Here is a 21425-nt window from a genome sequence, read left to right on the forward strand (position 1 = left end):
TGTTCTCACTTCAAAGTAACAACATAAAATGATAAAAAAAATAGAAAGTAGAAACACCAAGTTGCTGCTCAAACTTGAATTAAATTGAGTTTTGTTTAGTTTAGACTTTAGGTCTTTAGGGTTTACTATTTTGTTATTAGGATTTTTGCTATTTAAGTTTAGGATCTAAATATAAAAATTGAAATGGGCCAAGTAAAGTTAAAAATTAAGTAATATAATAAATACTTTTAAATTTATTTAATAAAACTTCGGTTCTTCGGTGCACCGTAGTTTCGGGACCTTTACACCTAACTCCGAACCGAAGTTTCGGAAAAAAAAATCGATACCGAACCGAAACACCGAAGAACCGACACCGAACAACCGAATTTTTTTGGTTCGGTTCGGTTTTTCGGTATTTATGCCCACCCCTAGACGCTATACTATATGTGCACGCCAAACATATCCCACCTCCACAAAAGATGACTACGGAAAAGAGTCAAAACTATTCTTAAATTATTTGAAATAGCTTAAATATATGCTTAAACTATATTTTAGCTCAAAAATGCCCTTCACGTCTAACTATTGGACCATACTTGCCCTTCTGTTTAACAAAAACATTTATGTGTGTGCTAAAATGCCACATGAACTCCACATGTGCACGCCAAACACACCCCACCTCCACATAGACAACTTAAAGCCCGAATTTCACTCTTTTTCCACTCATTTCATCCTTTCCTTATTTCGGTATATCTATATGAATATACAATATACATTGACTCAATTCAGTTTCATTTTATTCCGATACTAATATGTTATACTTTGAAGATAACTTAAACAAAATTCAAATTAATTTTGCTATCAAATCCTTAAATCATCTATGTATCGAATATTTCTTTAATTTTCCACAAAATCTAAAACTTCCTTAACAATCATTTAGTGCATCTTCTGGATAAGGGACCACAAAAGCTCAAAACTTGAACAAAAATAGGGTAATTAATAAAAAAAAATAATTAAGAAATCTATAAAGACTTAGTAGGTCTTCGTTGATGTAGTAGCAATTGAAGGTGTCATCCCAGCCAGTCGTTCATCAAGTTTTCCTCATTAGCGAAATCGTCGGTGTTGATGTGGCGGAGCTCGGTCACCACCGCTAGGGAGGCTGTCGTAGTCGTCTTCCTTGTGCCTGAAGTTCCGGTAATAAGTATATTAGGTCTCTTATGAATGTGCTATTTTGCGCCATGGCCGTGAGTTGAATTAACAAGAAAGCTTTGCTAAGATTTGTTTAAACAAAATTAATTTATTAAGAGAAATTAAAATAATAAATTAGTGTTAATTGATTAATTAAAATGAGTGTGTTTATATTATACCTTAGACCGTTTCTTTTATAGTATTTGAAATGATCATCAAATTGCAATTTCTCTACTTCATTCGGTTACGTATACAAGTTTCCATAAATGTTTTTTCTTTTTTTGGTTCAATATATAATTTTCAAGATGAAATGAGGGAAAATGAGTGAAATTAAGGCTATAAGTCATCTATGTAAAGGTGGGGTGTGTTTGGCGTGCACATATGGAGTTCATGTGGCATTTTAGCATACACATGAATGTTTTTGTTAAACAGGAGGGCAAATGTAGTCCAATAGTTAGACGGGAAAGGCATTTTTGAGCCGAAATATAGTTTAAGAGTATATTTAAGCTATTTCAAATAGTTTAAAAGTAGTTTTGACCTTTTACTGTAGTCGTCTATGTGGAGGTGATGTCTATTTGGCGTGCACATGTGGCATCCATGTGACATTTAACATACACATGAATACTTCCGTTAACTAGAAGGGTAGGTGTGGCCCAATAGATTGACAGGAAGGGTATTTTTGAGCTGAAATATAGTTTAAGGGTATATTTAAGTTATTTCAAATAGTTTAAGGGTAGTTTTGACCCTTTTCCGTTGATTTTATAAAGTGAACAAGTATTATTGAACATCCAAAATACTATAGTGGATAACTATTGTTGGACGGACGGAACAATTATTTTTGACTATTTTTACAAAGGGATTATGTTTTTCCCCATCCAAAATAAATTAAAAATAATAATCAAGTAATTGACTAGCTTCCGCAACTGGTGCCCTCAGTCCTTCACTTCCAATTCCGTCAACTGAACCAAAATCGTATTTTGCCCAAACCCCCAAACCCTATCTCCCGGATTCCCAAAACTCCGAAATGCCTCCGGCCACCGTCGTCGCCGGCGTTCTCCTCTTCCTCCTCCTTCAACTCTTCATCACCGCCACCATCTCCGCCCCAATCCTGGGATTAGACTCCTTCCTCAACCAACAATCCCGGGTTGACCCGACTGCCACAAACGATTCATTCCTCTCTCTTCCTTCTTCTCTGAAGAAGCATCTCTCTCAACCCTCCATACATCACCCACCCATCCCTTCTTCTCTCCTCACCCTACAAGTTTCCGTCCCCATCACTGTCAAGCTTGTTGGTAGCAACTTCTCTTCTTCTGCCAAATCTCAGCTTTCTTCATTTCTCACATCGGCAATTTCTTCCGATCAGTTCCACGTCATCACCCCTTTCTCTTTTCAACCATCTCATCACCTCTCTATATCCCATTCACTTCATCTTGATGTGACTCTTTCTCCTTCCTCTCTGTCTTCACGTCTCTCTGGAATCCTCAAGACCCATCTCGCCTCTGTACCTTCCTCTTTCAGATCCGTGCTTGCTTCTGTCCCTCACTCGATAGTTGATGAAATTATCAAACAAGATTTTGAAAAAGAGAAACCCATTAGTGGGATTTACATATATATTCTCAATTTAGGCTCCCAATCGAAACCCTATGCTTATAGCTATACACCTGGCGATCCATCCCCTGCTTTCACCAAGTGTTTGGGCACTGTGTGGACGGGAAAAGAACGATATTTGTGGATTGATTTGGGGGCCGGTCCGGTTGATTATGGCCCGGCGTTGTCCGGCGATGGTGTACTTCCTCGTGGCGAGTTTCATCCATTTGCTACATTGCACGGCCGACCCAAGTCCCAAAAGGCACTGCTTTCGGATTTGGCCTCACTGGTTTGGAGTGCTTATCAGGTTCTTCTCGTGCCCTCTTTGCGAATCCCTATCCCGTTTGAGAATTCTTTGATTGTTGAGTTTATACACATATATGCTTCTTCGGATAACAAGGATAGCGTTGGGTTAGATTGGAAGTTGATAGAGAGGAATTTTATGGATGAAGTAAATGAGAATGGGTTGCTGTTTGGAGATCAATCTTTGAGATTTAAGAAGTATGAAGTGAATTTAGCAGAGTGTCCTATTTGTTCGTTTGCCATTTCAAGGGCAGCTACCTCATATACTTCTAGGTACCTGTTTGATAACTATACACTGATTGTCAGTGAATACCTGGACTCTAAGCGTTTACACCAGACATTGTCTGAATCGGCTGCTGAGTTTAGGCGGATTGCTAAGGTTCCTGAGGAGGACTTTGGTGGAAGGATACTTCCGGTTTATGTTTTTGATTTGGATGTCAGTTCTATTCTGATGCTTGATCGTTATCATCAGTCTGTGGCTTTTAAGGATATGGTTATAGCAGTCAGGACAAAGAGTACACAGACTGTGAGTGATTATAGCTGTAATGGGCGTCATGTGTTTACCCAGACTCGTGAATTAGAGAGGCCCATTGTAGGTTCCATCTTACAGAGCATGTGGGGAGTCTCACCAACACATTTAGTCTGGAGCCCAAGACACAACAGTACTCTAGTAGACTATACATGGAGTGTCGGGCAAACACCATTTGGGCCGTTTTCAGAGGTTTCTTCGTTGTCATTTGTGCAGAAGGATGCTGCTAGGAGAAATGTATTGTTGACATCGCTGAACTTCAGTATTTCTAGTGCTCTTGAAGTTCTTGAATCTATTTCTGCACATGGCGGGGAGAGAAAGCTTCTTAAGCATAATCAGCTTACTGAGTTCATGCAAAGGTGGAACTTGTTCAAGTACAAGCTAGACAAAGCAGTTTCAGCACTCTCACACTTTGACTTTGAAATGGCTTTGTATTACCTGCGGGCATCAGATCATGACATATATGCCATTCATTCTCTTGTTTATCATGCTTCTCAAGAGCTGGAAGCATCGCTAGTCTGTTTCAAGGACCCACCATTTCCCTGGGCGTCAGTTTCTATGTCTGCTGGAGTTTTTATTTTCCTTCTGTATGTTTGGACAAAGAGAGACAAGTTCTTTTCCAACAAGCGAAAACAATTTTGATATTTTCTAAAGCGTTGTTTTGTAAGAACTGAGTTGATACAACACCTGTATCTATGAGTAGCATGCTGGCTGCAAGCTCTGAAATTAGACTTCATTTGTTAAGAAACGGTACTGCAGTTTCAACTTTCAACTAGCACAGAACATCTTGATCAAGCCCTTTGGATCATATATGAGCATTTTGGTCTAACTTCCTTTGGATGTTCACTGAAGACTTTAATAGAGATTATAAGCACATCAACTAACTTTTTACCAACTTCTTCCCATGTATAATTTCTTTTCCCAGAAGTTTGTGAATTAGCTCCTTGCACAATGTGTTGGGAACACAAAAAATCTCTTAAATTGAATAAAAGAAAGAGAAGAATTTTATGCTGGATTTTAGTGATCAGTGCTTATTTTGGCTTAGAAGTAGAACATGTCTAAGTTTTACTTATTGCTCTTATCAAAAACCTGTAATGATGATTATTTTTTATCTTCCTGGTGATTTTTTTTACCAGCTTTCGGAGCAAGGCCGTGAGCCAAATTATTCATCATTTGGGAATAAAAACTAGAATTTGAAATTACTGAGCTCTATCTACTATACATACAAATATCTAACCTTGGCATTCGAAATATTTACATCATATGTTATCAATCTTGCCAAAAATGTTATATGGGAGTAGTGTGATTGTTGGAAGCTTTGAGAATTACTTTTACACACGGATTGAAAAATTTGCTTGCTAAACTTTGAGGATTTTGAACAATCTTTCTACCTCACAAACGGGTAAGATATGAGTCTCTTTTTATGTCTTATTAAATTACAATGAATATATTATCATTATTTTATAGCTTTGAGGATTTTGAGTTACTCAGACAATTATTTAACATGAAGTGCAAATATAATTGTTCTTCTGAAGGAAAAAATGATCTTCGCATTAGACGGCAAATTACATAATTTGCCCAACGTAGTTAAATGATTAACGAGACGTAGTTTAAGAGGATGCAAGTAATAGAGAGCTTCATTTAGTCATGGTTGTTATGAGAATATAGATATACTCAATAGATTAGTGAATAATAGTATTAGCTAATACAAATTTACTCATTGCTCAAAATTCACTTGAGAGTAGGTTAATTTAGAATGTTTTTTTAGATGGTTAATAGTAATGATAGAACTTGTGAAACCAAAATTTCATTTAGTATAAATTGATAATTCATTCAAATTTTTAAATGCTACAATTTGAACATACTAATTTCCACAAGCTAAAATTATTCATATGAACAAACTAAGAATAGAGGGTTGATTGTTTCAAAGAGGTCGATCAACTAATTTGATTAAAAACGTCTTTAAAAAAATTTCGATAGCAAATTTACAACAACAATAATAGTAATAATATAATTAATATAATCTCGAAAATAAATCTAAAAAAAATATTGTGCACATTACAAATAGTCGGTTTCATGTCGAAAAGTCCGAAACCGCGTAATGTGTTTCGCGCGGGAGGAAGTTGATCTACATATATAAGTGAAGTATACAACCATTTCCTCTTTTACTGCAGTGTGTGTTTTTACATACAGAGCAATGACGGACGGTCATCAGTTCAACAACATCTCTCTCGGCGGCCGTGGAGGCACCGTAAGTTCTTCTTACTATCTTCTTTAGGTGCATGCTTAAAACCCTAAATCTTGTTTACATTACAAATAGTCTTGTTTTCTTTTTGTTCTCTTCGTTACTTGATTCCGACTTTCAAATGGCCTTCCGTATGTTTTTTATTCTTCTTCTTTAGGTGCATGCTTAAAACCCTAAATCTTATTTATACTAAAATCGTTGTACCAGTTTCTTTTTAAATCCTAACTCTTTCCGTTCTCGTTGTTTTAGATGGATTCTTGATAAAAATTGATGATTTTCTTGAACATTGAACCTTAGCACTATGAATTGATGAATTTCTTGAACCCAAGCAGTATGAATTGAATTGATGAATTTCTTGAACGTGATTGAACCCTAGCAGTATGAATTAATGAATTTCTTGAACGTGACTGAACCCTAGCAGTATGAACTGATGAATTTCTTGAACGTGATTGAACCCTAGCAGTATGAATTGATGAATTTCTTGAACGTGACTGAACCCTAGCAGTATGAATTGATGAATTTCCTGAACGTGATTGAACCTCAGCACTATGAATAGATGAATTTCTTGAGCGTGATTGAACCTAGCACTATGAATTAATGAATTTCTTGAACGTGATTGAACCCTAGCAGTATGAATTGATAAATTTCTTGGACGTGATTGAATCCTAGCCTTGTGAATGGATGATTTTATTGTAATGTGATTTAAACCCTAATTTTGTGCTCTGTTTGTTTAGTGCTTTTATTAGTTTTTAACTCTAATTAAGTGTCTTTATTGGATATTTCCATCTGTTTTGGGCCCATTTGGACAAAAGAAAAGGAAAAAACAGAAGAATTTTTAAGATACACACAAAGGAGAAAGATTTTATTTTCAAGATACATGTCTTGCATATTCATATATGTTAACCATAATATTTTTTTCTAAAAATAATTTCTGAGAATGCAGAATACAGGGCAGCTCAAGGTTCAGTCTGGAGGTATATTATGGAAGAAACAAGGTGGTGGTAAGGCTGTGGAAGTTGACAAGGAAGATATAGTGGGCCTTACTTGGATGAAAGTTCCTCGAAGTAATCAGCTGGGTGTGCGGATTAAGGATGGTCTTTACTACAAATTTACTGGTTTTCGTGACCAGGTGAGTCTCTATTTTTCTTTTAGCACGTTTCAGTTTATCAGTTTCTTGAACTATTTCATTGCTGATGTAGTGGAATTGAAACAGCTCAATCAATGGATAGAGACAGACCATTAGCCGCAAAAAGTTTGGAAATTTTGTTACTAGGTTACTCAGTACATGGTAATTAGAAACTTAAGAATAGTTTAATTAAAGGAAAACCAGGGAATGGACATGGTTATCAATCTTACAGGTTGACTGGTAACTTAAATTGAATTTAGGTGTGACCAACAAGGGTGTGGTGGAGTGTTAAGTACTCCGTCATCTTTAACCAAAGGTCTCGGGTTTGAGTGATTACGGAGTTGCTTTTGTTAGGGAGTTCAATGTGGGACTTCCCAGCCCAAATCCGGGTGTAGTCGGGCCCCAATGCATGTAATGTACTGGACACTAGATGCCAAAAAAGAAGAAGAATTATGGGTGATTTGGATACCTAACACAGATCTACTTTGGAACTGGCTACTGGAAGTGAGTGCTTAGTGTCACAGTTCCACTACTGTAATTTCAGGCTGTGAGGAAAACAGAAACAAGGGGAGAGCAATGTTCTAAGTTTATTGAAGCCAAAGACAAAGTTCCGTGTTTATTGAAGCCAAAAGGCAAAGTTCTGAGTTTATTGAAGCCAAAGAAAAGTGATTTTCTTCATTAAGATACTGGTAGAAGCTGACCATCTCTAACTTCTTTGTACAAGTTTATACCTCTGAATCTGTGCAATGTATGTAATAGCTGGAGAACCTGTTGGATAGGGACACATTCATGCATCATTATCTTGTGTTATCAGTTTTTGATGTCCCTTGGTTGTGTATTTACTTATTCGCAGGATGTTGCGAGTTTGACCACCTATTTCCAGAGTTCTTGCGGGATATCTCCAGAGGAAAAGCAGCTATCAATTAGTGGAAAAAATTGGGGAGATGTTGATCTAAATGGTTGGGATATGTGTTTTCTGCTCTAGTTCACTTGCTCCCCTGATTTTCTTATGCTTTACATACATGTTTTTTCTTTTTCTATATATGAGTAGTAATTGAAATAACCTTGATTGTTACAAATAATTGGTTTTTTATGCCTTCAACTTAATTGGCTGAATGCAACTGATTTAAATTTGAATTTCACACTGCACATATTGCTTTTAATAGTTTTGCAATTGATCTTTTATGGAAGCAAGATTTAATACTGAAGAGAGCTGTTATCTTAGTATTTCTTCTGTCTACATGGGACTTGTTGATGACATTATTGGTTTTATACAATCTTCAAAGGGCTTTTTTTTTTTTAAAAAATAGACATGCGAAAGTTGCAGGTTAGGAGGAAATATTGAAAATAAAGGTTAAAAGGAGAAGAGACCCCCCAAACATCTACATGAGATTTGTTGATGACATTATTGGTTTTATACAATCTTCGAAGGGCTTTTTTTTTAAAAAAAAATCATGTGACATTTAGTTGTGGGCACAATGATACAATTTATTTGTTCCCACCTGTGTGTGCTGATATTTCTTTCTTTTTGTTTGATATTCTCTTTGCTTTTTCTTTTGGTATACACATGTGAACATGAACTTCTCTTGGAACATCTATTTTATTTGGAATGCGCACACATACATGTTTGACTCTGCTCCACTTTCTGCAGCGAATATGCTCGCATTTCTTGTTGGTAATAAGCAAGCATTTGAGATATCATTGGCAGACGTTTCTCAAACACAGCTTCAAGGAAAAAATGATGTCATGTTGGAGTTCCATGTAGATGATACAACTGGGGCTAATGAAGTTACTTACTGTCCTCAATGATTGCTGAAGAGTTCTTTTTTTTTTTTTTTTTCATTTGACATTGATGTGTTTCTGATTTTGTTGGCATGCCCAATCATTACTTGAATGACACACTTCTTGACTAATTCTTGAAAGCCACTCTATTCTCAGTAAGCCACACTTTCATTGATTTCAGAAAGACTCACTGATGGAAATCAGCTTTCATATCCCTAATTCAAACACTCAATTTGTTGGTGATGAAAACCGACCTCCTGCTCAAGTAAGCAAAAGGCGTATTAATTCAATTTCTTGAATTCATTAGGGAGATCATTAATCCCTTCCATGACACGATAACTTCTCTTGGTAAACTGAGTAATATGATTTGCACCTGTTAGGTTTTTCGTGACAAAATTATGTCAATGGCTGATGTTGGTGCCGGAGGTGAGGAAGCTGTTGTCACATTTGACGGCATTGCCATACTCACTCCAAGGTTGGTTAACTGCTTTTCATGTCACATTCATTATTATTGTTATCTGTTTTTTTGCTTCAGAGCGATTGACATGTGCCCGCCCATATGCTGCAGGGGTCGTTACAATGTGGAGCTTCATCTCTCATTCTTGCGCTTGCAAGGGCAAGCCAATGACTTTAAAATTCAGTACAGCAGCGTAGTCCGTATTTTTTTGTTGCCGAAGGTTATTTCTATGTTCCATCCCCCATTTAGCACCTACATCAATGTTTTAGTTATGCCTACCCTTTTAATTCCTTCATGCAGCTTTCTGAAATTGTCTTCGTTGAAATTTTAAGCATTGTATAATTGAAATGACTTCTCTGCTTTGCAGCATAACCAACCACACACTTTAGTAGTTATCACTCTTGATCCTCCGATTAGGAAGGGCCAAACTTTGTATCCACACATTGTATTGCAGGTATTAATTGATGCATATTAGATAATGACGTACATTCTGCTCTGGTATCAACCTGCTGCTTCTTTGTCTTACCAGTTTGAGACGGACAATGTGGTGGACCTTTCGCTGGCTTTAAGCGAAGACCTTCTGAATACAAAATACAAGGAGAGGCTGCTAGCGGGTTACAAAGTAATAGTATTTTTGTGTTTATAGTCATTTGGATTTGCAGCAACTGTGAAAATAGAAATACAAGTTCATTTTTGTCAAAAAAAAAGGAAATGCAAGTTCATTGTATTCACGTGTTTGGTGTTGTTTACTTTTTTGCATTTAATTATAATCTTACTTATGAACCAGGGTCTTATCCATGACATCTTTACTCAAATTTTACGCGGCTTGTCTGGTTCCAAAGTTACTAAACCCGGGAAGTTCCGTAGCAGTCAAGATGGGTATGCGGTAAAATCCTCATTGAAGGCTGAAGATGGACTCCTCTATCCTCTTGAGAAGAGCTTCTTCTTTTTACCTAAACCTCCAACTCTTATACTGCATGAGGAGGTAAATTCAAGTTTCTGTAAAGCTCAAAATATTGTGAGAAACATCTTCATTCTTGAAAAACTGACCTATTTCATTATGCAATTAGATTGATTATGTGGAATTTGAGAGGCACGCTGCGGGCACGGCCAACATGCATTACTTTGATCTTCTCATCAGACTGAAAACTGAACAAGAACATCTTTTCCGGAATATCCAGAGAAATGAGTACCACAATCTTTTTGATTTCATCAGGTTAGCTTTATTTTCAAGCCTTCTCTCTCAATTTGGGTTTAACAAGTCAGCTTAGTCTTTCTGACACAATCATTGAGTAATGCAGTGGAAAGGGTCTGAAAATAATGAACCTTAATGAAGCTCGGGCTACAGAAGGTGTTCCTGTTTTGTCCGATGATGACGATGATGCTGTTGATCCACATCTTGAGCGTATTAAGAATGAAGCGGGTGGGGATGACAGTGATGAAGAGGTAAACAAGCCTATTTGTAATTTCATCGTCGTCAACTCCATGGTCGTCTCTCTAAGTCATCCTCAGAGTGTCTTGTTGGATTCTAGTATCTTTGCTTACCCTTTGTGTTGTTGGAAATTCTTGAAATGCTGTCTGTCATTCCCACCTTTCCAGGACGAAGATTTTGTCCTCGATAGAGATGATGGAGGGTCTCCTACTGATGATTCTGGAGGGGATGAATCTGATGCCAGTGGTAGTGGTGGTGAGGAGGAGGTATAATTGCCCTTTCACGTTTATATATTTTCAAGTTCTTATTTACAAATTGGAAAAATATGAGCTGACATTCATGTATGGTGGCTTCAGAAACCTGCAAAGAAGAAGCCAAAAAAGGAGGGTACTGTGTCAAAGCCATCTACAAGCAGGAAAAAGGCAGATGATGATGGATCGAAGAAGAAAAAACAGAAAAAGAAGAAGGATCCAAATGCTCCAAAGAGGGCAATTAGTGCTTTCATGTACTTCTCGCAGAGTGAAAGGGAGGTAGGTATTCTGTTACATGATTTCCTTCTTAGTGAGCCAACGACTTCTCCCGTGTTCTGTGGTCTGTATCCCAATTTTTTGTGTTGAGAGTTATTGAAACATATAATGTTCATTTTGAAGGAAACAAGTCTTCATTCCCCATCAGATGAATAAAATTAGGCACCCAATGCAGCATATCTAAGTCTAGCTTTCTTCACATGAATGTATTTGGAGTCTGGGCTACTCAAAACAACTGATCCATGCATCATCGTATTATTAACAACTAGAAAATCTAGTCCATCATCAAGCTGATAAAATTGTAGTAGACTTAATAGTGCCAGGGCCCATATTCCCTTTTTTTTTTCTTTTCTTTTTGATGAAGGAGTCCATAATCCTATATTAGAATCCCTTTGTTTATAATATAAAAAATCCTGATATAATTGAGTTCCTTGAACCGGTACCTTTCATGGGCATTTCATCCAAATAGAGGCATTCTGGGTGATAGATGCATTTCCTAAATTAACAAAATTTGAGTCCTTGAGGACAATGACATGTCTAGACAGCTTTCTGTTCTACAAGTGAAAAGGGCTTATTCCTAGTGCAGGGTTGACTGAGAGAGACTTAGTAGCCTTACAGAATAGAGTGCCCGGAGGTGGGAAAGAAAATAAGGACCCACATTGGTTGGTTATTAATGAGATGGGAGGCTCCTTAGGATGGGTGTCAGTTAGGCCCAAGACCTAAATTTAACAAAGTTTATTATAATTTTCCTGGTTTGTTGGAAATTACACCCACATGCTGTTACCGTATTAGCCTGCTTCTTTTTTGCGTTGGTGTGTTTCTTGCTTTGGGATACCTTTCAAGACTCATCATGGTTGTAACGTTCCATTCACTTCCCGTTGTTTTTTTTGTAGAATGTGAAGAAAAGTAATCCTGGAATCGCCTTCACTGAAGTAGGGAGGGTTCTTGGAGAGAGATGGAATAAGCTGTCAGGTTGGTTATTTTTGTGGCATTCTGGTATTTATCTTATTTGGTTCATTATTTTATATTTAAGGGCGGTTGATACAATGCTCGTCATGTTTGTTGCAGTCTGTTTTGTGTTTTTATTTTCTTTAATTGTATTATATTTAAGGGCAGTTTATACATATATTGGCTCACTCGCTGTATTAATGATTTTGCAGCTGAGGAGAAAGAACCCTTTGAGGCCATGGCCAAGGCAGATAAGAAACGCTACAGCGAACAGATCAGTGATTACAAGAACCCTCAGCCGACTGTCGTGGATTCAGGGAATGAATCTGGGAGTTCTTAAGTGCAAAATCATTTAGATGGAGTGTGGGAGCTTAGAAAGTCGACATGCGTAATCAGCAATTGTGGTTCATAGTTGGAAGTCTTTGCTGCTAACGTTTATGTGAAGCTCAAGTTTTGGGGAAGTTGAGAAGATATGTTTGATGAGGCACTTTTAATCAACATCATAATGAAATATAATTGTTTGTGATATTCTAGATATTCCTCTATGATGTGTAGCTAGCATAATCTAGGAGCTACGTAAATTCTCCTTAACCTGCGGATATAAAAGGTAACTTTATAATTTGGTGTGTTTTTTATTAGAGATGTCTCTAGGACTATTTAAGTTATTATCAGTTGAAATCATAGCCAATATAACACTGCAGATCTGTCCATCGCCTTTACTTGATTAACACAGCCAGTAATTTGTTGTAAGCCCGAATGTGAAAGGCAGGAAGTTTGTAAAATGTCGTTCAATCTCTTCCCAAAACTGACTTCTCTCTTTTGCAGAATAATCAACCACACACTTTAGTAGTTATGATTATATTAGGAAAGGCCAAACTTTGTATCCGCACGTTAATTGTATTTGCAGGTATTGATTGATGCATATTGGATAATGACGAACATTCTATTTTTGGTATCAACCTGCTGCTTTTTTGTCTTACCAGTTTGAGGACAACGTGGTAGACCTTTTGCTGGATTTAAGTGAAGGTCTTTTAAATATGAAATACAAGGAGAGCTAGCCTGCTAACGAGTTACAAGGTAATTAGTTTTTTTTTTTTTTTTTTGCGTTTATAGTCATTTGGATTTGCATCAACTGTGAAAAAAGAAATGCAAGCTCATTGTATTCACGTGTTCAGTGTTGTTTACTTATTAGCTTTTGCAGCTGAGGAGAAAAAACCCTTTGATAAGAAGCGCTACAGCAAACAGATCAGTAATATTAACCTAAGCTGTTTGTATGGATTAAGACCAAACCTGATAAGTTTTTGAATACTTAAAGGACTAAAATCAGTAAGTTTATAATTAAGGGACAAAAATTGGTTAGTGTATAGTTAAGAGACTATTTATGTCATTTTCTCGCATAACTGATATAATTGTTCCTGACATTTGGAGTATTTCTAAATATCCCTCAGCATAATCTAAGAGCTACGTAAATGTGTTTTCACTTTTCAGGATATAAAAGGTTTAGTTTATAATTTGGGGTGCTTTTTACCAGAGGTGTATCTAGGATTTGTGTTTCGGATGAAAGGGAGAGGCTGGCTAACAACAATTGTTTAGCTGTTATAAGCCATATAACAATTAGTAAGCAATATACAATCTTTTTACAATTTTGTACCATTAGCCGGTTGATAATTGCGAATCAACAAAGTTATAGTTTTTTTCTTATCGTTACTTTACAGAAGAAAATAGTAATTGCTTTCAACTAGCTCTCACTAGAATTCCCCCTCCCTCTTAAATTACAATATGCGGAACCTTTTAGGGTCTTCCAGAGCAGTGGCGGAGCTAGGATTTTTAATAAGGGGTTCAAAATCTGAAGAACTAAACACACGAACTAACTGAAGGGGGTTCAACATCTACTATATATACATAAAAAATAATTTTAACCATATATAAATAGTAATATTTTTCGCCGCCTAATAGAAGGCTGGCTCCGCCCTTGTTAATCCAGAGCTACCTGCATCAAATTTCAATATAATATGAATCCGACAGACTTCTATCAGGAGTTTCACATCAGACGAAAACATTATTACATCACATGTTGCTATAATGCTAATCAAGTGTAAATCCCAGACGCTGAAAATAACACATCTCTTTTTACTTACCAAGAAAAAATGAGGAGATCACTATAATTTCAGTTCTTCAAAACATTATGACATTCAAGATAGCCTCTTTGCTTGTAAAGCCATAATAGAAAGATGCAGAGTTACCCAAGAAAAGCAGCACATAGCTTCCATATAATTAAGGTACACCAAAATACTTCTTACTACATGTTGTTATGTCCAATGGTGTGCGGTTGAATTTGATGTATACTCCCTCCGTCTCAAAATGTGATATTTCATTAGTTACTTTTTCACATGAGTATGAATTTAATAATTCTGTATGATAAAACAAGTATATCAAACACTCGTTTATGCCAATACATTGCCGCACCACCACTAAAATTAACAATTTTTTTCCCCTGATGGAGTTATCAATTATGATACCTGGTAAAGGCAGATCATACACATAATTATGTGTCGGGCTGCTGAGCAATGTGGAACTTTGTTTACACAATTATGGATCATGAGCTATTCAAAACAACCAGTAGATTTAGATACAAGGTGGTAACATCACGAAGATGATATTAATAAGCATATTACAATTTGGACACCATATGCCAAAGAAATTATATGAGTTATTAGCACTTGCTAAATCTCAACCAAGAAAACCAACAGTTGTTTTGAGAATTGTTAAAAGAGATCAAAAATACTGACAGCACAATCAAGTGGAATGTCTTGATAACTGAAGGAATTTTATATCCACCAGTATTTCAACACTGAATTTAAGTGTTTCTACAAAAAAAAAGTTAATCCTAAGTAAGAAACAAAATCCCATTTGGCTGTATTCCCTGAACTACAGTCATCTAACTTCTTTCTGCTTCTGGTTTAATGGTACTCACATCACACGCATTTTATCTTTAGAATGTAAGATAGGTTACTTTCATAGACCTTGTGTAATATCTTGAATCAACCCCTACTAATCACTCAACAAAAAGTACATAGGTGCATACCATCCAAAGAAGATTTAAGTTTATCAACTCTGGCATAGCCATTAGCATCAACTTGAACATGCCAAGGATGAACATTTCTCCCAACAGGGATCAGGGAACCATTTTACATCAAAACTACCAAGCTATTACCGTTCGGCTAGCCAATTTAAGAATGACATTGGCATCAACATCAAAGAGGGAAATATACTACAGGACCAACTATCATGAACTCCTTAGTGTATGTAGAGGCAGCTAGAATGGGTGGAAAGATTCTCAGGCTGAAACACCATGACATTCGAATTTTCATCAAGATAGCAACATGGCATATCCATAATTAACATACAAATAAATGATCCAACCTGTGACAACATGTTAAACTACCATAGCGGCCAATCTACGTGCACACTCCAGCTTCATCTCTCAACCTTTGCCTCTGTTTTTCTATTATTTAACCTCTATGGCTGAAGCTAAACTTCAAAGTGGGACTTCAATTATTTCACTTGCTCTTATGTGTATATGCCTCCTACAGACCCATGCAATTTGGCCACTGTCTTGGTATCTAACTCTCCATAATCCAAACTTCTCAGCAATATCTCTTCCACCAGAGCACCTTTGATCTCTCAAGAAATCAACAACCCATTGCTGTGCTGCCTTAAGATCTTGTTGGATGTCCCTTGATCCCCTATTTCTCTCCACACGTCCTGCTGCTGCAACCCCAACAACACCAGCAGCAGCAACCCCTGCTGCACTATATGCAGCGGGAGATTTGAGTAGATGTGCAACTTCTCTACTCAAATCTGGTATCATTTCTCCCATGCCTGCTGCTAAATGAGCTCCAATCTTGAGAGCAAATGTCACCAATTTCATGAACTTCGTCATGTACGGAGCCAGGCATTTTACTGCCCTGTTATCAACCTGCATTACTTCACAACCTATCTGATCTTCAACCACATGCATTTCTCCCCGATACTCGCATAACATGTGCAGCCGGAGAGCATTGATTCCTGAAATCATGGTGGTGATCAGTCTCCTCGAGTAGTTCTCTGTCCTTACAAAGTAGAACATGTTTGGCACTTTTCTTTCTTCAACTTGGACATTGTAGTTCACAAGATAGTTCACTTTGCGGTTTAGCTCCATAAGAAGCCTGTATTCGTAGTATCTGAGGCCTTGGATTTCTTGCTTTATATCCCTAAGTTCTTGCTGTATAATTGTAAGTCTCTGCAAGACTTCTTCAACACCCTTGGCTATTCCAGCAAATGTTGGTTCAATTTTTCCTTCAGTTTCTTCACTGTTAGTAGAAGCATGATTCTGTCCATCCTGGCTGTTATCCAAAGGATTTTGGAGCTCCCCAGCAAGGTTATGTAGATCATGGTACCTGCGCTGGAGAACTTCCCGAAAATCATCATCGGATAACAGATCCCGAGCATAGTCAAAACCAGCTCCAACGATAGTCCTTCCAGAATCTGCTATCAAATCCCAAGTATGCTGATAGTCATACATATTGTCTGCAGACACAGAGAGCAATGCCTGCTTTAATAGCTGTTGAGGCAGAATCTGGTTTCTCCTGTACCTTGGTGGTATTAGATTTCTTACACATTCTGGTCGAATAATGTTTTCAGTCAGTGTGACCCCATGGCAAAGGGTATGGATTGCTGGTATTATAAGCTGCTGGAATAGCCTTAGAGTTTCTGTCAGGTGCTTTGTGGAACAGGCAAGCACATCAACATAATAGCCTAATTGACCCCCAAGTTCTACGCGGACATAGATTCCATTGATGCTCAGTGCAATGACGTACTTTTCAAGGCTGTATGTCGCTCCATATTGATTTTTCAACCCCATTACTTTGTTGTGCAAATGTACCTAAACAAACATAGTGAATATATTCTTATCCGAGATGATGAAATAAATAAATAAAAACAAAAGGGATGCTGTTTAATTTGCACAGTCATATGATTCTGCAAATATAGAATAGAGCATAAAAATAAAAGAAGATCTTGCCTGTAAGCGGGGGAAGAATCCCGGTGTTAGAAACATGTGGCTTGAATCATCACACTGAAGGTGCCTTCCTGCATAAATGCATTCACTTGAGTTTATCGGCCACTTTGGCTGTTTCCCCTTACCTTCTTCAAGAAAGCTGGGTATCAACATTAGAGAATTGGTATCCGAAGGATCTTGTTCATAGCACAATTCAAGTTTCAGCATCATTCTCACAAGATCACTTGCATCCAAGTTCTCAAAAACTCTTGAGCCCATCCCTGGAATCTGGCTATCAAGACTCCTCCTCAGAACTTTTTCCAGCTCTTTTCTACTTATGAATCCATCCCCAGCTGAAGTCTGCTTTTTGACATCTAATCTCAAAAGCTGACCAAGTACTTCACCACAAAACCATTCACAATCTAGGATTAGGAAACCAAGTTCATCAAAATAGATCACCTCGCCAATGTGATGAAGGCACGTAGCAACAGCCCTTCTCCTCGTTTCCACCTTCTCTTTATTATCGAGTCTAGAACGAACCCTGAGCAATGGAGCCTTGACTTGGCATAGATCACCAAACTCCTTCCACTTTATTGCTGGCTTATTATGGTTTTCCAATCTCCAGTCTGAAAGAATTTGCATGAGATCGTTGCAAAGCTCATACACTCTAGGAACTCTTTGGAGAACCGTCTTGCTAGTCTTTTGGAGGTGATGGGCAACTTTACTTACTGATGCAGAAGATCTTGCATCAACTGTAAATACAGTTGGGTAGAATTCAACAAAGCCTTGAAATTTGTCTCGTAGCCTTTGGATTGAGTCTACAGTAAGCTGTAGGTTCTGTGATGATTGATTGATTTTGTCATAGTGTGTGAGCACCACAGTTACATTTGGCAGCATGCACTGCTGAAGAGCTCTTCTTGAATTGGAAACAATGAACCTCAACCAGTACTGCAGATCTTCTTCTACTTCATCGGGTGTTTTCTGTTCTCGGTTATTTGGTTTCCTGAACAAACTGGAGATGATCAGGAAAATTGAGGCACTTCCATGTCCTGGAAACATTAGATCATGGAGGGCATAGAATTCTTGCTGCCCTGCAAGATTCCAGATTGAGATCTTTGTATCTTCATCTTTGAAAGTTTTTATCTTCATGCCTATAGGTCTAACAGCTAGCTCAATTGGGTTTACAAGAGTTCTCACTTGATCAATATACGGCAATTTTGGAGAAGAGAAGTGCTGATGTAAAGAATTGCTTAGTGTAGTTTTTCCTGCAGTAAAAAAAAAGAACATACCAAATCAATCAATGTAGCTAATCAGTGATGTAGATAAAATAACATTGTTTAAGTGTCTCACCAGCATATTCTTGCCCACAGAGGAACACCCTACAGCTCTTTGGCTCTGTCATTGGCATGTCTTTGAGCAAATCAATCTCTGGTTCGGCCTTGTCATTCTGACCCAATCTCTGATATATCGCTTCTGTTTTCCCTGCATTGTGCAATGGAGTTCTTGAAAGATCAATGTCTTCAATCCAAGGATTTACCTGTAAAATATCCATGATAGTTTGGAGGACTGCTTCACCATCCACCCCTTTACAACCTTGTAAAGATATGCATCTTAATGTAGAATTCTTCTCCAAACTCCTCAAGATTCTGATTATGTCATCCGGTTTTAAACTCTCATCATTATATATTCCAAAGCTGGTAAGGCTTTCGTTACTTGTCAACATCTGTAGGATTGCTGCAAGCCCATCCCTACCAATTTTGTTTCTTTTTCCTCCAAAAGTAAGTGATTTGAGAGTGATATTTGCTTGATATTGCAGCGCAGAAAACCGGCTCAAAGGGCAAAGTAAATGTTCTACACCAACACCTCCAAACCAATTTCCTTTAAGATACAGCTTCTGCAAGCTGTGGTTCTTGAAAAGGCCAGCTGCAACATAAATAACTCCTTTGTCTTTCAAGCAAGTATTTGACAAATTTACCTCTTTGAGGGTCCTATTCTGTTCCAAAACCCATCGGAATTCCTTTGCCCAACGGGACTTCAACCGTACTCCTGTCAGATCGAGTGTCTTCACAGTCGAATTCATCCCTAAAGCACAAGCAACTCTACAAGCACCCGAGACATTAAGGCGATATATCCGAAGTGTGCTGTTTTCAGGTACAAATTCAACCACCTTTGAAGTTTTCTCATTGTTCTCTCCATTCCAAATATGCACTTCCATTGACCTGTTCCTCGCAAGAACTGCTGAAATCAAAGGTGTGGCAGTAATAGACTTGGAATCGAAAATGGTAAGTAGCCTCAATGTTGAGTTAACTTCTATCATTTTGGACAGCTCCTCTGCACCCTTTGAGCCAATGGAGTCTTCCCATATCTGCAACTCTTCTAAGCTTCCATTCACCTTAAGTGCTGAAGCAAGAAGAGAAGCTCCAACTGGACCAATATTTGATTCCGACAGCATAATTTCCTTGATCACTCCATTCTTCTTTAGAACTTCTGACAGCTCAGATAAGCATTCTGCAGTAAACCTGTTTCTCTTAAACACTAATTGCTTAATGCTGGAGCTACTTTCAAGCAAAACTCCAAGATTTCTCAGTTGCTGCAACTCCCATTCAACCTGGTGAAACTCCAAGTCTCTCAAGGAAGATTGAGTAATTATTGATGTTTTCAAGAGCACAAGGAGGTCAGAGAAATGCGAAAGACTCCCTTTTGATATGTTTATGTTAATGGAGTTCTCCGTTTCTTGATGACAACATGTTGTGGGCTGAGAAAGATAGAAGGAGATACTATGCAGTTCGAGACTCGAGGACTTGATCACTTGATATCCCCATTGAAGATCTCTTAGTTTCTGGCTTGCTTCCATACTCTTCACCTGAGAAACCATTTGAAATTCGCTTAGTTTCTGATGTGCTGCCATTATACCAGTAGCATGCAATTCACAAGCTCCATGAACAACATGCGATTTATATTTAACATAATCAGATACAAATATTACAAAAGCAAATATTGAAATTTCTACTCCTTTAAAAAGTACAGCATAGCATACAATATGAGTTTTATTGCTCAGCATTTGATGAAATGGGATGAATCTTCTCTATTTTTTTGCTTTTTTCCCCTTCTCTAGACCATATATTAATAAATAAAAGTGCTTACCATAACTCTTTGGACACGTTTGGCTACATGTATAAGCAAAAATAATCATTTTTTTTTGTTTTGACAACTCTTTAGTTATAATTTTTCATGTCATTTACATTTTGGAACGTTCAAAAGTCATTCTTTATCCTCTTGAACTGTGGTGTTAACTGCTAGATCAAAATCAGACAAATAAATTGAAATCGTAAAACTATCTAGGTTCCATTAAGTTGCATAGTATTTACAAACCTGAGTTGAACTTGAAGAACAACCGGCGGAGGACGAATCACCGGGAACTGGAGATTGTTGACATTCCTCGATCTCCGGTGCGTTACTGGACTCCTGATGACAAATAAGACCCCTTAAGTATTAGACTTAGCATTCACGCCCTTTAAGTAATAAATTTTGGGACACTTTTGGTCCAAAGCACAAACGCCGTTGTCTCTCCAATTGCAATGCAAATAGAGATAGAATATTTTACTCACCGGAAAAAATGGCGGCTTCTCCATTGAAACTGGAGCTCTAGAATTTTCACTACTCCCAAGGCTCAAACTCGGGTCCTGGTTCAACGATCTCTTCGAACTTAGTTGGATTCTGCTACACAATTGGCCAATAAATTTCATGCTAGCTCAAAATGCAATTCACCCAAAACCTTTTTTGGTTAAAACACTTTCTCATCCAAATTGAAGATATACAATGCATATTGCTTAAAGGAGATAATTGAAGAAGAAATGGAGGAAAAGTGATGGTTTAATGCTTGTGCTATACTCCCTCAGTCGCAATTTAATTGCGACATTCATTTTGGTACATATTGATCTTAAATTAAAGATAGATAGAATTAAAATAAATGAAATAAGATACTTATTTGAGAAAAAAAAGAATAGTAGTTTATATAAATAATAAATAGAGTAGCATGTTACTTCAAATTTATTTATAACAGTCCTCTAAAATTATATTTCATATTATGTTTGAGATAATTTTTGGTGTTAATTGTTAGTATGTCATATTATAAAGAAAACAAATAATATTGTTATTATATTACATAGAGGTTAAACTGTACATAGATGATGGGAAATGGAAAGAGTTTTTTTTGACAAATTTATGATTGGGATACGTAATAGAGGTCGCTTTTTTGACTTCTCTTTCGGCGATTTGATTAAGACA

At 37.3% G+C, this 21425-nt stretch overlaps 3 protein-coding genes across 4 annotated transcripts; 2 read left to right on the forward strand and 1 right to left on the reverse strand.

Annotated features, from left to right (window-relative positions):
- Positions 1–2068: 2068 nt before the first annotated feature.
- LOC125860064 (uncharacterized) lies at positions 2069–4416 on the forward strand. Its single transcript, XM_049539962.1, has one exon. It carries the CDS (start codon positions 2189–2191, stop codon positions 4223–4225), a length of 2037 nt encoding a protein of 678 aa, XP_049395919.1. The 5' UTR covers positions 2069–2188; the 3' UTR covers positions 4226–4416.
- Positions 4417–5746: 1330 nt separating this feature from the next.
- LOC125860067 (FACT complex subunit SSRP1-like) lies at positions 5747–12762 on the forward strand. The gene is made up of 16 exons (XM_049539964.1): positions 5747–5834; positions 6772–6957; positions 7808–7913; positions 8606–8742; positions 8918–9001; positions 9117–9211; positions 9305–9413; positions 9561–9647; positions 9723–9815; positions 9981–10178; positions 10264–10409; positions 10495–10639; positions 10793–10891; positions 10982–11155; positions 12046–12124; positions 12313–12762. Exons 1-16 carry the CDS (start codon positions 5781–5783, stop codon positions 12438–12440), a joined length of 1920 nt encoding a protein of 639 aa, XP_049395921.1. The 5' UTR covers positions 5747–5780; the 3' UTR covers positions 12441–12762.
- A 1286-nt stretch (positions 12763–14048) lies between these two features.
- On the reverse strand, positions 14049–20996 carry LOC125860062 (protein TORNADO 1). Of its 2 annotated transcripts, XR_007445806.1 has the most exons (6): positions 20747–20996; positions 20511–20603; positions 18489–20001; positions 17163–18403; positions 15524–17024; positions 14049–14090 (listed from the first exon to the last, which is right to left on the reverse strand). XR_007445806.1 is itself a non-coding variant. In XM_049539960.1 (5 exons), the coding sequence occupies exons 1-5, from the start codon at positions 20882–20884 to the stop codon at positions 15639–15641; spliced, it is 4371 nt and encodes a 1456-aa protein (XP_049395917.1). In that variant the 5' UTR covers positions 20885–20996; the 3' UTR covers positions 15034–15638. The 2 variants fall into 2 exon arrangements, 1 of the variants encoding a protein (XP_049395917.1); XM_049539960.1 differs by lacking the exon at positions 14049–14090 and having other exon boundaries at positions 15034–17024.
- Between the last annotated feature and the right edge of the window lie 429 nt (positions 20997–21425).

Source organism: Solanum stenotomum, chromosome 3 (genome assembly GCF_019186545.1).
Source record: "Solanum stenotomum isolate F172 chromosome 3, ASM1918654v1, whole genome shotgun sequence".
Lineage (NCBI taxonomy): Eukaryota > Viridiplantae > Streptophyta > Magnoliopsida > Solanales > Solanaceae > Solanum > Solanum stenotomum.

Bases quoted from the DNA above. Each gene is read 5' to 3' on its own strand.
- LOC125860062 (XM_049539960.1), bottom strand. From the start codon at position 20,884: ATGAAATTTATTGGCCAATTGTGTAGCAGAATCCAACTAAGTTCGAAG. The intron at 20,604-20,746 runs GTGAGTAAAATA...ATTTGTCATCAG, and splicing joins AGAAGCCGCCATTTTTTCCG to GAGTCCAGTAACGCACCGGA. The intron at 18,404-18,488 runs GTGAGACACTTA...TTTTTACTGCAG, and splicing joins CTGTGGGCAAGAATATGCTG to GAAAAACTACACTAAGCAAT.
- LOC125860064 (XM_049539962.1), top strand. From the start codon at position 2,189: ATGCCTCCGGCCACCGTCGTCGCCGGCGTTCTCCTCTTCCTCCTCCTT.
- LOC125860067 (XM_049539964.1), top strand. From the start codon at position 5,781: ATGACGGACGGTCATCAGTTCAACAACATCTCTCTCGGCGGCCGTGGA. The intron at 10,179-10,263 runs GTAAATTCAAGT...TTATGCAATTAG, and splicing joins CTCTTATACTGCATGAGGAG to ATTGATTATGTGGAATTTGA. The intron at 10,892-10,981 runs GTATAATTGCCC...TGGTGGCTTCAG, and splicing joins GTAGTGGTGGTGAGGAGGAG to AAACCTGCAAAGAAGAAGCC.